At 43.0% G+C, this 13,474-nt stretch overlaps 2 protein-coding genes across 3 annotated transcripts in view; one reads left to right on the top strand and one right to left on the bottom strand.

Annotated features, from left to right (window-relative positions):
- The window catches only part of LOC309559886 (sulfotransferase 1C1-like), a 231,890-nt gene that overhangs the window by 118,738 nt on the left and 99,678 nt on the right, over nt 1–13,474 (bottom strand). The window lies entirely within an intron of this gene.
- FBXW2 (F-box and WD repeat domain containing 2) overlaps nt 1–13,474 on the top strand; it is a 36,981-nt gene that overhangs the window by 15,374 nt on the left and 8,133 nt on the right. Inside the window, exons 3-6 of one of the 2 annotated variants that reach the window (XM_082264553.1) lie at nt 2,180–2,689; nt 8,865–9,059; nt 9,649–9,782; nt 12,039–12,125. In XM_082264553.1, coding sequence (XP_082120679.1) covers nt 2,200–2,689; nt 8,865–9,059; nt 9,649–9,782; nt 12,039–12,125 — 906 coding nt within the window. In that variant the 5' untranslated portion in view covers nt 2,180–2,199. Of the gene's footprint in view, nt 1–2,179; nt 2,690–8,849; nt 9,060–9,648; nt 9,783–12,038; nt 12,126–13,474 lie in introns of both variants that reach the window. The other variant, XM_082264552.1, reaches the window with a different exon arrangement.

Genomic DNA, 13,474 nt, shown 5'->3' with positions numbered 1-13,474 from the left:
CCATCTTGGCCTCTGTTTTGATCTTCAACTGCCATGGTGCTGCACATGTGATCAGTTATGGCTCCAGCCATTTGATGGTTTGACAATTTGGTTGAGAGCACAGCCAATGTAACTGTAAGCATTCCCAGCATGCTGGGACAGTAACAGTTTTTTTAAGTCATTAAATCCAGTTCCGCTGGGTTTAGTTCCGCTTAAAAAAAAACAATAATTTGGGAAACAGTTAAATCAGTTAATGTCGTTTCACTTTAAGACTCGATTCACACTAGCGCGACTTGTCAGCCTGACAAGTCGCGCTCCCTCGCGGTCCATTGACTGCTACAGGACCCGTTGTAATAGGAGCGACACAAGTCGCTCCGACTTAGAAAAAGGGTCCTGTACTACTTCGGGGCGACCTCAGAGCGACTTGTATAGACTTCCATTATGTGAAGTCCATGCAAGTCGCTCCGAAGTCGTGGTGCATGGGAATGCACAAGTCGCCCCCGAAGTAGTACAGAGTCGTGCCGCCCCAGTGTAAACCGAGCCTAAATCAGTGGGTTAAGTTCCCCTTTAAATCCAGTAAATCTGTTCTGGAGGATGATTCTAACTTTTTTTTAACTCTTTCCAGGAAGAAATTTCCTTTAAAGTGGAGTTCCACTCAAAAGTGGAACTTCCACTCATTTGCTTCCTCCCCCCCCCCCCCCTCCGGTGCCACATTTGGCACCTTTCAAGGGGGAGGGGGGAACGGGTACCTGTTTTTGACAGGTACCCTTCCCCTTTTTTTGGAGACTGTGCCATCCCTCGGAAGTTTGGCCTCCTCCTCCTTCCCCCGCCGAGCCAATGCAAAATGCACAGCGTGCTTCGTGCATGCGCAGTAGGGACCCGCCCGTGAAGCCGCAAGGCTTCACTGCCGGGTTCCCTTATCAGCAATGGTGGCGACAGCACCCGACAGCCGATGGAAACATCGGTGGACTCCAGGACAGGTAAGTGCCCTAATATAAAAAGTCAGAAGCTACAGTATGTGTAGCTGCTGACTTTTATTTTTTGGAGGGGGAGGCTGAAACACCGCTTTAAGGGAAGAGCCTTTAATCACATCTATCCAAGTTGTTTCTGCCATTTTTCCAATTTGTGGAGGTGTGGACTGCAGCCAACTGTAGTATTGAGATTTAGAATAAAAAGCTTTAGCTGCTAGTTTCCACCTACCCTTTCTTTCTTTTTCTTTTTTTTTTAAAGATAAGCAATATAATTGCTGTTAATTTTTCTGCTCGTTGCTCTATTCTTTTGCTATTGTTCACCAGTTTTTACTCTAGAAACTACAAGTTTGACATGGAATTAAAATAAAAGGGAGACGAGTATACATGTAGGGGGAGGTTTACCAAAACTGGAGCTCTCAGAATCTGATGGGGCTGTGCATGGTAGACATTCAGCTTCTAAATTGAGCTTGTTCAATTAAGCTTTGACAATAAGCCCCCATTCACATCAGCGCGATTTGACAGGTGAAAACGCATGTCAAATCGCAGCCAATTGTCGGCAGATTTTGCACTTTCCAGTTTGAATAATTTGGGGTTAATCAGAGGCACTTAAATGATGGCAGGTATGTACTGACTCCTATTTAACATGAGTTTGAATGTGATTGCTTAATTCTGAACATAGCTTCACCCCCAGTTATTGGAGGGTGTGCACACTTATGCAACCACATTATTTTCGTTTTTTATTTTACTCCCCCCTTCCTCCCTCCCTCTAAAAGATTTCAGTTTGTTTTTCAATTGGGTTTTACAGTTTATAGGTCACATTAAAGGTGGAAAAAATTCTGAAATGATTTATTTTTGTCTCATTTTTTTTACACCACAGAAGCCTGACATTTTAACAGGGGACTTTGTATATCCACTGTAAATATCCAGTTACAATCACTAAAAAGAGCAATATTTAATCCAAAGGACTGACTTTGGGAGGGTCAGAAAGGAATTTGGTTTTCCTTTTGTGTGGCAGAATTGGCAGTAGTTGCCCTGGGAAGGCGGGGGGGGGGTGATATTTGCTTTCCTCTGGGCAAAAGCTGCAGAAGTTGTGAAAAGTTGAACTTTTGTTTTTTCTAATCCTTATCAACTATACCAATCTTTTGTCTTAAAAGTATATGCCCTTGTGTAAAATGGGCTGCCTGGTTTACTGGATGACATTTTGGTGATTTTCATCTGTTTTCCCCCAGCCTGCTGTTACCAGAAACCTATGGAGAAGAAGGATTTTGAGACATGGCTTGAAAACCTTTCAGTGTCCTTCTTCACCTTGACTGACCTGCAGAAAAATGAGACTTTGGATCACTTGATCAGCCTAAGCGGGGCCGTGCAGCTGCGGCATCTCTCCAATAATCTAGAGACACTTCTAAAGAGAGATTTCCTGAAACTTCTTCCACTGGAGCTTAGCTTCTACTTGCTAAAGTGGCTGGACCCGCAGACCTTACTCACATGCTGCCTGGTCTCTAAGCAATGGAACAAGGTGATAAGTGCCTGTACAGAGGTGTGGCAGACTGCATGTCGGAGTTTAGGCTGGCAGATTGATGAAACCGTGCAGGATACTCTTCACTGGAAGAATGTTTACCTGAAGGCCATCTTGCGGATGAAACAACTGGCCAATCATGAAGCATTCCAGACTGCGTCACTGATTGGGCACAGTGCCAGAGTTTATGCACTTTATTATAAAGATGGCCTCCTCTGTACAGGTGAGTGTCTGCTGTAGTAACATCCTGCATATAGAGTTGAAGGAAGAGAAATATTTTGACTGGAAGATGTATTGTGTTCTTCCCTCCATACTTAGCAGTTCCTGGCATTTGTATTGGAACTGTCAGCCCCTTTGAAGTGTATTTCATATGAAGGGCATTTCACTGAAGACTCTTCATTGTATATGAACAAAAGTTCACTCCAATGGGCCCGCACCACCATGTCTTGCAACAAAACTGTCCAGCCTTAGCTGTTCCAGAGTGCACTGCTTTGTCAGTTGTGTACCCAACTGACCAAATTCCACAACATATAAAAGCAAAGAAAACTGACATTAGATGTAAAAAATGTAAACTTATTAATCCTTTCTTGGGTTTCTTGTTCGAGGGACAATGAATTCAGAGACTGTTGAGTTATTCCTCTGCCTACAGGAGAACTGGACAATGTAAACAAAAAACAGTGATCAGCACAGTATAAATCCTCTTACACCAAGCATGCTTTAGTTCTTTTGCTAGTTGGATAGATGCCTTTCTCTGCTCTGCTGATGAAAGTCTTAACTTTCTTGCTAGCTTCTCCTCTTGTTTTTTCTCAATCAAAAAAGTTTTTTTCCCTAATTTTTAGGATTTTTGTTCAAGATGTTTGAGCTTGTCTCTATATGCAGCTATCTGGATTGATGTATCCTCAGCACTAGTTGCAGAGACCGTAACTGCACCCCATTGATCAGACAATCATGGGGCTTGTCTGAAATGTAACCTTTGGGCACTGAGCTCTGCATTGTGATGCTTTCCAGCCCTGTGTGTATTGTTATTTAGCCACAGAATGCTTTCTGGGTCCAGGGCAATGGCACAGACTCTCGTCTGATCCAGTCTCTGAAGACTCACTTTGTGAGTAGGCTGTGCACATTGGGCTACCTCATTAATAGGCCCACCGGGCACCAATATAACCCCCAACTTTCTGCCAGTTTACCACTGAAGGATTGAGCACTGATCTGCTAAGCGGAATGGCACATGCACTCACTTGCTATTCAGCATTGATGAAGGGCCTTTCTGACACTGCTCCTGATCACAAGTGACACATGGATTTTCCTCAGTTTGTCTTTGTACCCACTGAAGGGAGTGACACTGGAATGTTGCTTGAGTCTCTGCCGTCCTCAAAGTCTTCAATAGCTTCATCAGGCATGGATGCCTTCTATCACAGGAGGATTTTATTGCATTTAAGCAAGATTTTGTGGGCCTGATTTTAGTTTTTTTGCTAACTGTGTCTGTAGAAGCCATAGAGATATTTCCATGCCTTCCTCTGCAGAATCCTTATATGATCTGCCCACAGCCTCTGAGCCTTTCGCTGCAGAAGCTCTGTCTGATGTTGAGTCGCTAAAATCCTGAGGAGTCTCAGGCTGCTGCTACATCTCCCAGACTTGTAGAGGCCATCTCTGCAATTAATGATGCTGTTTACACCACTTTAGAACTGGAGCATCAGCCTGCAGCTTCTACCAGTGCTGTTACCTCTTTAGGCTCCTGTAGAGACCCTGAGACATCAAAGACCTTCCCAGTGCGCTGGCTATGCCCAAATGATTGAGAGCCATGTATCCATTTTGTTAAGAAGTGGGCTGTTCCCAATGGGGATCCAGCAGTAACCCATCCTAACAAAACATTGACAATCCCCGTGGAGGATATGTCTGTTTTTAGGATTCCATCTTTTATTATTTTGAAAATTACAAATAATCTTTCCAAGATCTTGATTTCTCTGGTAGGTCTAGACCTGCAACCTACCTTGGCCATGATGCTGGTCTGTCAAACTATAGTGAACTGCACTAAGACCATAAGCAGGGATCTGGTCTTCAAGCCAATCCCTTGCTTGTGTAGCATTTAGGTCTTATGCTTGCAGCCCAATGCCACTTTGTCGAAGGATTGCATTATGTCTCCTGACTCATTTCACTTATGTTAGTGAACACGTGGAGGACTTTTTAGTTAAGTGTTGGAGTTTGGAGCAGGCGTGCCAAAAGTGGTTGCTCCAAGGGACATTGTATCTTCGGAGCTGTGTCATTGAGGATCACAGGAAAGAAAACTGACCTGCCCCAGCAAAAGAAGTCTAGAGCTCAAGCTGGGAAGTTTAATTAATTCTCTCCCACCCCCAATCCTTCCTTGGAGATCAAGAAGAGTTCCCTTCATTACTCCCAGTCCTCAAACTAAAAAAGCAAGTTCCAGCCAGGAATCCAGTTCAGCTGCAAACATTGGGCTTCCAGGTCCTGCAAACTAGCAGGTAAACTCTCTTCAACATGAAGGGTGTCCTCTCTTTCCAAAGTGGGAAGGAATCTGTTTGCAAGATCTGGAAAGAAGGCATCGCAGACCATGTAGCCTTTGCGGGTCTTCTGAACCAAGGGGCCATCAGCTCAGTAACAGTGGTGGAATATTTCTATGGGTTATATTGATCCAGATCTGTCTCGAGGATGGGTTTACTATACTGCTTCATTATTGCTGGCTTTAACAGCATGGCTTGTTGAAGCCTACTTTATCTCACAAAAATGAGTACACCCCTCACATTTTTGTGAATATTTTATTATACCTTTTCATGTGACAACACTGAAGAAATTACACTTTCCAACAATGTAAAGCAGTGAGTGTACAGCTTGTATAAAAGTGTAAATTTGCTGTCCCCTCAAAATAACTCAACACAGCCATTAATGTCTAAAATGCTGGCAGCAGAAGTGAGTACACCCCTAAGTGATCATGTCCAAATTGGGCCCAATGAGCCATTTTCCTTTCCTGGTATCATGTGATATCATGTGATCATACTGCTTACTAAAAGTTCAACATTGTACCTCATAGCCAAGAACTCTCAGAGGATCTGAAAAAAACATTTGTTGCTCTACATAAAGATGGCCTAGGCTATAAGAGGATTGCCAATACCCTGAAACTGAGCTGCAGCACGATGGCCAAGACCATACAGCGGTTTAACAGGACAGGTTCTACTCAGAAAAGGCCTCGCCATGGTCGACCAAAAAAGTTTAGTGCACATGCTCAACGTCCTATCCAGAGGTTGTCTTTGGGAAATAGACGTATGAGTGCTGTCAGCATTGCTGTAGAGGTTGAAGGGGTGGGGGGTCAGTCTGTCAGTGCTCAGACCATATGCCGCACACTGCATCAAATTGATCTGCATGGCTGTCTTCACAGAAGGAAGCCTCTTCTAAAGATGATGCACAAGAAAGCCTGCAAACAGTTTGCTGAAAACAAACAAACTAAGGACATGGATTACTGGAACCATGTCCTGTGTTCTGATGAGACCAAGACAAATCTATTTGGTTCAGATGGTGTCAAGCGTGTGTGGCGGCAACCAGATGAGGAGTACAAAGACAAGTGTATCTTGCCTACAAAATGGATAAAAGTGCAGCGCTAGAAATGATTAGTGAACCTTGAATATTCACAATAATTGTGCATATTTAATAAACATAACATAAACCGTGCTCCGGTCCCAGCTGAAGCCTGATAAGGAGAAACGCGTTGGGGGGAGTAGCCATGCCGTCATGCCACACCATGTGTTCCGCACTGCAGGCGGTCACGTTCGGTACACTTGGAACCATTGTTTATGCCCAGTTCCTTCCATTTGCCATGTAAGTGTGTTTCTTTTTTAATAAAGGTTTTTTTTAAAAGGATAATGCACTATTGGCACTTTATATCTTTTGTTATGGGGGAGCTACATTAGAGTACAGTATCGCCAGCCACATCGGTTAGTTGGATATGGTGAAGTGGAGAAACATTCAGCCCACGCATTGAAGCCGCCCTTAGATACCTTCTGTCTGGTGCATCCGTATAAACGACAGTGGTTTATGCCTACCCTCTACACACTTCTGGTAAGAAGTTTGCACTACCACCGAGGTGTCACCTCACTTGATTTCATTTGTTCACGTGTGGAAAGTGCCTATTCACCTATAAGGCTCACTTTTTAGTGTTATCTGGTAAGAGGCTATTCTTCTATTTCACCCTCACATATCGGTCTAAGATTAGCAAGATTGAAGATCCACTATTGATGATGGAAGCTTGATCTTTGGCTATTTGAGATTACCTGGATCAATTGGAGGACTTCATATATATTTTTTTTCACGATTGTTATAAATTATATGTTTTTGCATAAAGAATTTTCACATATGGTTTTTCACACTGTATGAAGATCATATTTGGGTCATCCCAGATGTCATATGTTTAATATTTATGATTGTGTTGAGTGCACTATATCTTTTTTCACATTTATTTTCCCCATTTCAGTGCTGCCGCATAATTGTATGGTTAGCGCACCCTATTTTCTTTCACATTAATAAACATAACACCTTGTCAAATGCCAGTGAAGAAAAGTCCCATAAATACATATGATGGTGTATAATAAGAATCATAAAGACCTAACAAAAATAGGTGAAAAAAGTCCCAAATAGCAAGAAGAGTGTGCATAGAACACACTAAATCCACAGGTGAAGTATGGAATCCAGCAATGGTAAAGATGATCAGAGTGGCAGTCAGATTCCGTCACCAGATGGAACAAATAATAAATTATGCGCTCACCAAATCGCATAGACCTATACTGCCATATAGCATACAGGTCAAACGAGCTTCACAAATAAGATCCTGGATTCCTCTATAGTGGATGTTACCATCGGATGTTCCCACAGGCCCACAATCAATGGAGAGGAGGAAGGGTAAATCCCTCATTCACCATGTAGCTTGTAAATAAGCTATATACTTCACCTTCCTGGTGGGTAATATTGGTCCCCCTCATTCACCATGTGAACTTTTACTGTCAGTTGTTTGTGCTAGCAGCTCCTTTTTTTTGGACAGCGCAGTATTCACATTTTTTTCTTTTTGAGTGTCTTACCTACAGTCATGCATGGTGGTGGCAGTGTCATGGTCTGGGGCTGCATGAATACTGCCAGCAGTGGGGAGCTACAGTTCATTGAGAGAACCATGAATGCTAACATGTACTGTGACATACTGAAGCAGAGCATGATCCCCTCCCTTCAGAGACTGGGACGCAGGGCAGTATTCCAACATGATAATGACCCCAAACACACATCCAAGATGACCACTGCCTTGCTAAAGAAGCTGAGGGTAAAGATGATGGACTTGCCAAGCATGTCTCCAGACCTAAACCTTATTGAGCATCTGTGGGGAATCCTCAAACGGAAGGTGGAGAAGTGCAAGGTCTCGAACATCCACCAGCTCTGTGATGTCATTATGGAGGAGTGGAAGAGAACTTCAGTGGCAACCTGTGAAGCTCTGGTGAACTCCATGCCCAAGAGGGTTAGGGCAGTGCCTGAAAATAATGGTGGCCACACAGAATATTGACACTTTGGGCCCAATTTGGACATTGTCACTTAGGGGTGTACTCACTTTTGTTGCCAGCGGTTTAGACATTAATGGCTGTGTGTTGAGTTATTTTGAGAGGACAGCAAATTTACACTGTTATACAAGCTGTACACTCACTACTTTACATTGTAGCAAAGTGTCATTTCTTCAGTGTTGTCACATAAAAAGATATATATTTACAAAAAGGTGAGGGGTGTACTCACTTTTGTGAGATACTGTAGGTCTTAAGGGCTTCTCTACCATCCACCTATTAAAACGTCTCCAAGTTTTACCAGGTGGATGTTCAGGCCTCATCTGATGCCCGCTTTGGGTGTAAGGTTGTTCAAATAGCTTTTTGATCTGCAGGCAACCCCTAGTTTTTTGGGTTTTTGTGTGTGAGCCTGGTAGCATTTTGTTGCTTTTGCTTCCCCTTTACTTGAGCTGCTTTTGAATGTTGCAGCAATCTCTGATTTCCTATGTCCCTCAAAAAACAAGAAAGTAAGTGAGATTTTTTATACATGACATAAAATTCATTTTTATTTTATTTTTTTAGTTTGAGAGACATAAATCCACCTCTTTGTGTCTGTTAGCATGTTCTTGTAATTGATTTCCTCCAAACTACGGCATATTTGGGAGTAGGAGCGTTTACATCGATCTGGTCACTATTTATTTGTTTGCCAGTGTCCAATTCTCCTGTAGGTGGCAGTATAACCCATCAGTCTCTGAATTCTTGTCACTCAACTCCCAAGAAATGGATTTTACAGTATGTACAAAATTTCCAGTCACACATGGATCTTGCTCGCACATGGATGTCTTGTCTGTTAGCTACACATAGATCTCTCTCATACAGGCTCAGATGACTTATCCGCCAAACTGTGGGACGTCAGCACTGGTCAGTGTATATATGGGATCCAGACACACACATGTGCTGCTGTGACCTTCGATGAACAGAAACTCATCACTGGCTCCTTTGATAACACAGTGGCCTGCTGGGACTGGAGCTCAGGAACAAGAATTCAGCACTTCCGTGGTCATACAGGGGCAGGTGAGTTGCCTACAGAGAAACGTCTAGGCACGTGGGTGGAGGTACTCTTGTCACTTGTGAGTGAGGTGAATTCTGTAGGTGGTACACCAAAATTGTTTGGCTGGAAAAAAAACAAAGAATCTCTAAAATTACTGTTTTTCAGTCGGTCAAAAATCTGCACTTCTATTTACAGGTGGGTACTGGCTGCCTGTATGTCCCAGGGGCTCTAGAAGATCATAAAAAAATACAGATAGTGACCATCATAGGTATCTGTTACAAGACACAAGTGCTACAAGGCCAGAAATATAAGCACTTATCTACTGTGGATGTAAAATAAACATGGGGAGTGGATCCCCTTCTAGTGTGTGCGGTAAAAAAGTGTGAAGTGTCTAGTGCATGAACCAGGCTTCCAGAATTCACCCACAGCTTCAGTATTGTTCTATATAAAACATGTAGGACATACATGCTTGTAGTTGATGTGTATAGAAGGGAAAGTGTTTGTATTGCCTTTAGCGATTATTCAGATTAGTGCACTGATGTAGGTTAGACTATGAAAAGAAGCAGATGATTTGTTGCGGTTTACAGAAGTGCTTTTCTTCATTCTTTGCAGTGTTCAGTGTGGACTATAATGATGAACTGGACGTTTTGGTCAGTGGTTCTGCAGATAACACTGTGAAAATCTGGGCCTTATCTTCCGGATCATGCTTGAATACGCTTACTGGACACACTGAGTGGGTCACCAAGGCAGGTTTTTGCTCACTTTAAGGGACTGGTATCGGCTTGTACTGAAGTTCATAGAATAATTAGTACATTTGTGTGTGACCCATCTAATGTGTGTTAACATTTTCTGCTGTTTAGGTTCAATGTGTTCATTCTATTAAAGTGGAGTTCTGGCCTCGGAAACTATTTTACAATAAAAATACCCCCGGGACAGTCAGGGCTAGTACATTTCACAATGGATAGACTCTGATCTGTCCCAGATCGCACTTACCTTTTAGAAGAAATACTTACCTTGAAAATGTCTTGTCCAGTGCTGCCATCTCAGGTGTGGGCAGCTGAAGCCAGCGCTTCCTCTTCGGCGTCCTCTTTCGTGTCCTCTTCGGTCCCACAATGCCCTGCACCGGACCCTGCCGGGGCAGGCGTGTCTTTCCTGCACAGCTTCTGGGCATGCCCAGAAGCTGTTTAGCAGGGAATCACGCGCCTGCAAAGGAACTGACGAGCGGGGCCGGTGCAGGCGCATTGACTCCTGGGAGCGATGACATTCATCTCCCAGGAATCAATGCAAGCAGGAAGTGACGGCGCAGGCCGCGGCCTCAGAGGGAGGAAGTGGAAGAAAGGTAAGTGTAAATTCTTCAATATCAAGGTAAGTAATTGAAGAAAAAAAAAACGTGACTATCCATTTCTTTTTTAGGTGACACTGAGCAAGCGGATGGCCCAAAGTGGATTTTGAGGCCAGAACTCCACTTTAAGTAATAGAATATGAACATCAACTGTTGGTAATTAAAATGCATATCTAGAAAGAAGGGATAATGGGTGCTTTAAATCCTGCTTAAGTTTGCCCTTCTGCATCTTTCTGTGATAACTCAGTGGCCTGGTGGGACTGGAGCTCAGGGACCAGAATTCAGCACTTCCGGGTCATACAGGGGCAGGTAAATGGCATTCAGAGAAGCACTTAGACAGGTGGGTTGGGGGTACTCTGTGTTTTTGAAGATAGTACACAGAAGGTTGCTATTCTCTTTACAGGTGATCAGTATTTTTATGTCTCAGGGGCTTTCGAAGATCATAAAATTCCATGCAAATAGGGACCCTTGTTGGTATCTGAGACAAGACTCAAGTGCTGCAACAGATCTAAGCATTTAGCCACTATGCATGTAAAAAAAACAAAGGGAGCGCAGTCCTCTCACAGTGGGGGTTATTTACTAAAGCTGGAGAGAGCAAAATCTGGTGCAACTCTGCATAGAAACCAGCTTCCAGGTTTTATTTCCAATGCTTAATGGAACAAGCTGAAGTTAGAAGCCGATTGGCTACCATGCACAGCTGCACCAGATTCTGAGTGCCTCCATTTTAATAAATCTCCCCCAGTCTGTGTAAAGTATTGGAGTCGGGAATAAAGTTGCAGTGTTCAGTGTTTGAAAGAGATGTCCAGGATCTCCCCTCAGCTGAAATATATATCCAGCCCTGTTCCTGATAAAACATGTAGGAAATGTGTATTTGTTTTTGACAGCTGTTACTTGTACTTATTGTATGAGGAGTGCTGATCTCCGCTGGCACTGTGCCATCCTCCACAACTGACATTCATAATGGTTGCTACGTGTTCACCCTACCATTCACTGTTCTTTGGGACAACCTCCAGACTTCCCTTCCAGTATTTGTTATATGTGTGCTACCCTGAAAACCTGATCTCTGTCTACATATACCTTAAAGGATAAGTTCACCTTTTCAGAAAAAATAATAAATGTACATTTTTTGCAGGTAAAAAAATCGTGCATTTATTATTTTTTGTTTTAGAAGCCTGTAAAGCATTGCACCAGCGATGAGCAGATAGCTGATGCCATGCAGGTCTCCTGCAGACTTGTTAGTGTATCTGCTTCTCCATACCTCGTACGAGGAAGCCAATACATGCTGACAGGAAGAATGAATGAACTACTACAGCACTGCGTGGTAGTTCTTTGAAAACTACAAGCCAACAGCTACAAAGGCTGCCGGATTTTGTAGTTTTCCATTCACAGAGCGATGTAAAAGAGTTACATGGCTGGGTGGGTGAAGCCCAGGACAGTCACAGTTTTTAAAAAAAATGTGAAAACTAGCGAGTGGACAAGAACCCCCGCTAGCTGGCTCAGCAGGGATCGGGGATGTGTGGGGGCCGGTGCATACATAACATGTTACATGTTACACCCCGAATATGGGTGTAACATGTTATGAAAGGTAAACATATCCTTTAAAGGAATAAACCACTGTATGCGTATGCTTAGCTAATGCAAATATTGTGTGTACTCATAGGTCGTCTTGCAGAGATGTCAGGTGAAATCTGTCATGCATAGTCCTGGAGATTACATCCTTCTAAGTGCTGATAAATATGAAATTAAGGTATTTATGCCGTGTGTATATTTGATGCAGTGTCTGTTTTTAGATAGCTTTCCTGTGCTAACACCCTATGTTGTCTGGATCCTTCTAATTACATCTTTTCAGACTTTTTATATTTTTTATCTTATAAAGATATGTTGAATTTCTGATATTCATTTTACTGAATGTTAAAGTGTATGTATAGCTAAAACACATTTAGAAGTTTTGGACAGCATGGGGAAGCTGTAGGAATCCGGCCGAATTTTTATTGCTGTCTCTGTCCTCCTCTCTATTTGTCATCAAGGCTAAAACTGGGAGAAAATTACAAAATGTTTTCACCATACTAGAAATAAAGGGGAAATCTTCCAATAGTATCACCTATCCTGGAGACAACTATCTAAGAGATGAATTCCCTTTACTGCAAAATAGTCAAGTAGATACTCTTGTTCCAGACCTTTTTATTTAATTTACCTGTAAAAGCCTCTCTTGTGTAGACATCTAAAAACCCTAAGACCGCATTCACACTAGTCCAACTTGGACCGCGACTTGTCAGCCTGACAAGTCGCGGTCTGTCACGCTCCCATTGTGCGGTACAGGAGCCGTTCTAATAGGAGCGACACAAGTCGCTCCGACTTAGAAAAAGGGTCCTGTACTACTTCGGGGTGACCTGGAGTCGACTTGCATAGACATTCATTTTATGAAGTCCGTGCAAGTCGCGCCGAAGTCGCGCTGCACGCGACCTCACAGGTCGCCCCCTAAGTCGGAGCGACGTAGTGTGAACCGAGCCTAAGTAAGACTGCTGCTTGGTGCCAACATCTTGGATTTGTTGTCAGCCTTCCACCCCACTCAGACCTGCACCTAAAATGACACTCTTATTCCCCTTCAATCCTTCCCCAGTACCTACATACAAGATTATATAAGGAGGTGAAGGGAGGGGTGGAGATGCTAGGCCAGCACAGGAAGTAATTGGAAACCCCTGAAAGAGAAGAGGGCTATGATGTGCAAGGAGGGAGGGGGCTGTGCTAGGCATTTGATTAGTCTTTTTTGCTAGCAAGCTCAAAAGCACATTGCAAATGAATAAAAAAAGAATTTATGGATAGTAAAAACACTGCAAGTAAGCATTTAACATTGTTATTTTGTTCTTTTATTTGCAGTTTTTAAGTTGGTGTCCGGGTCTTTTTAAGCAGTTTTCTAACTGTGCAAATACTTATTTTGGCCACATACAGCAGGATCTCTTTAACTAGAGCAAGGATCATCAAACTATGACCCTCCAGCTGTTGCATAACTACACATCCCATGAGGTATTGTAAAACCCTGACATTCACAGCCATGACTAGGCATGATGGGAATTGTAGTTCCTAAACAACTGGAGG

This window comes from Pelophylax lessonae (genome assembly GCF_965119305.1).
Source record: "Pelophylax lessonae genome assembly, chromosome: 7".
NCBI lineage: Eukaryota > Metazoa > Chordata > Amphibia > Anura > Ranidae > Pelophylax > Pelophylax lessonae.
This window is presented reverse-complemented; position numbering and strand designations above follow the sequence as displayed.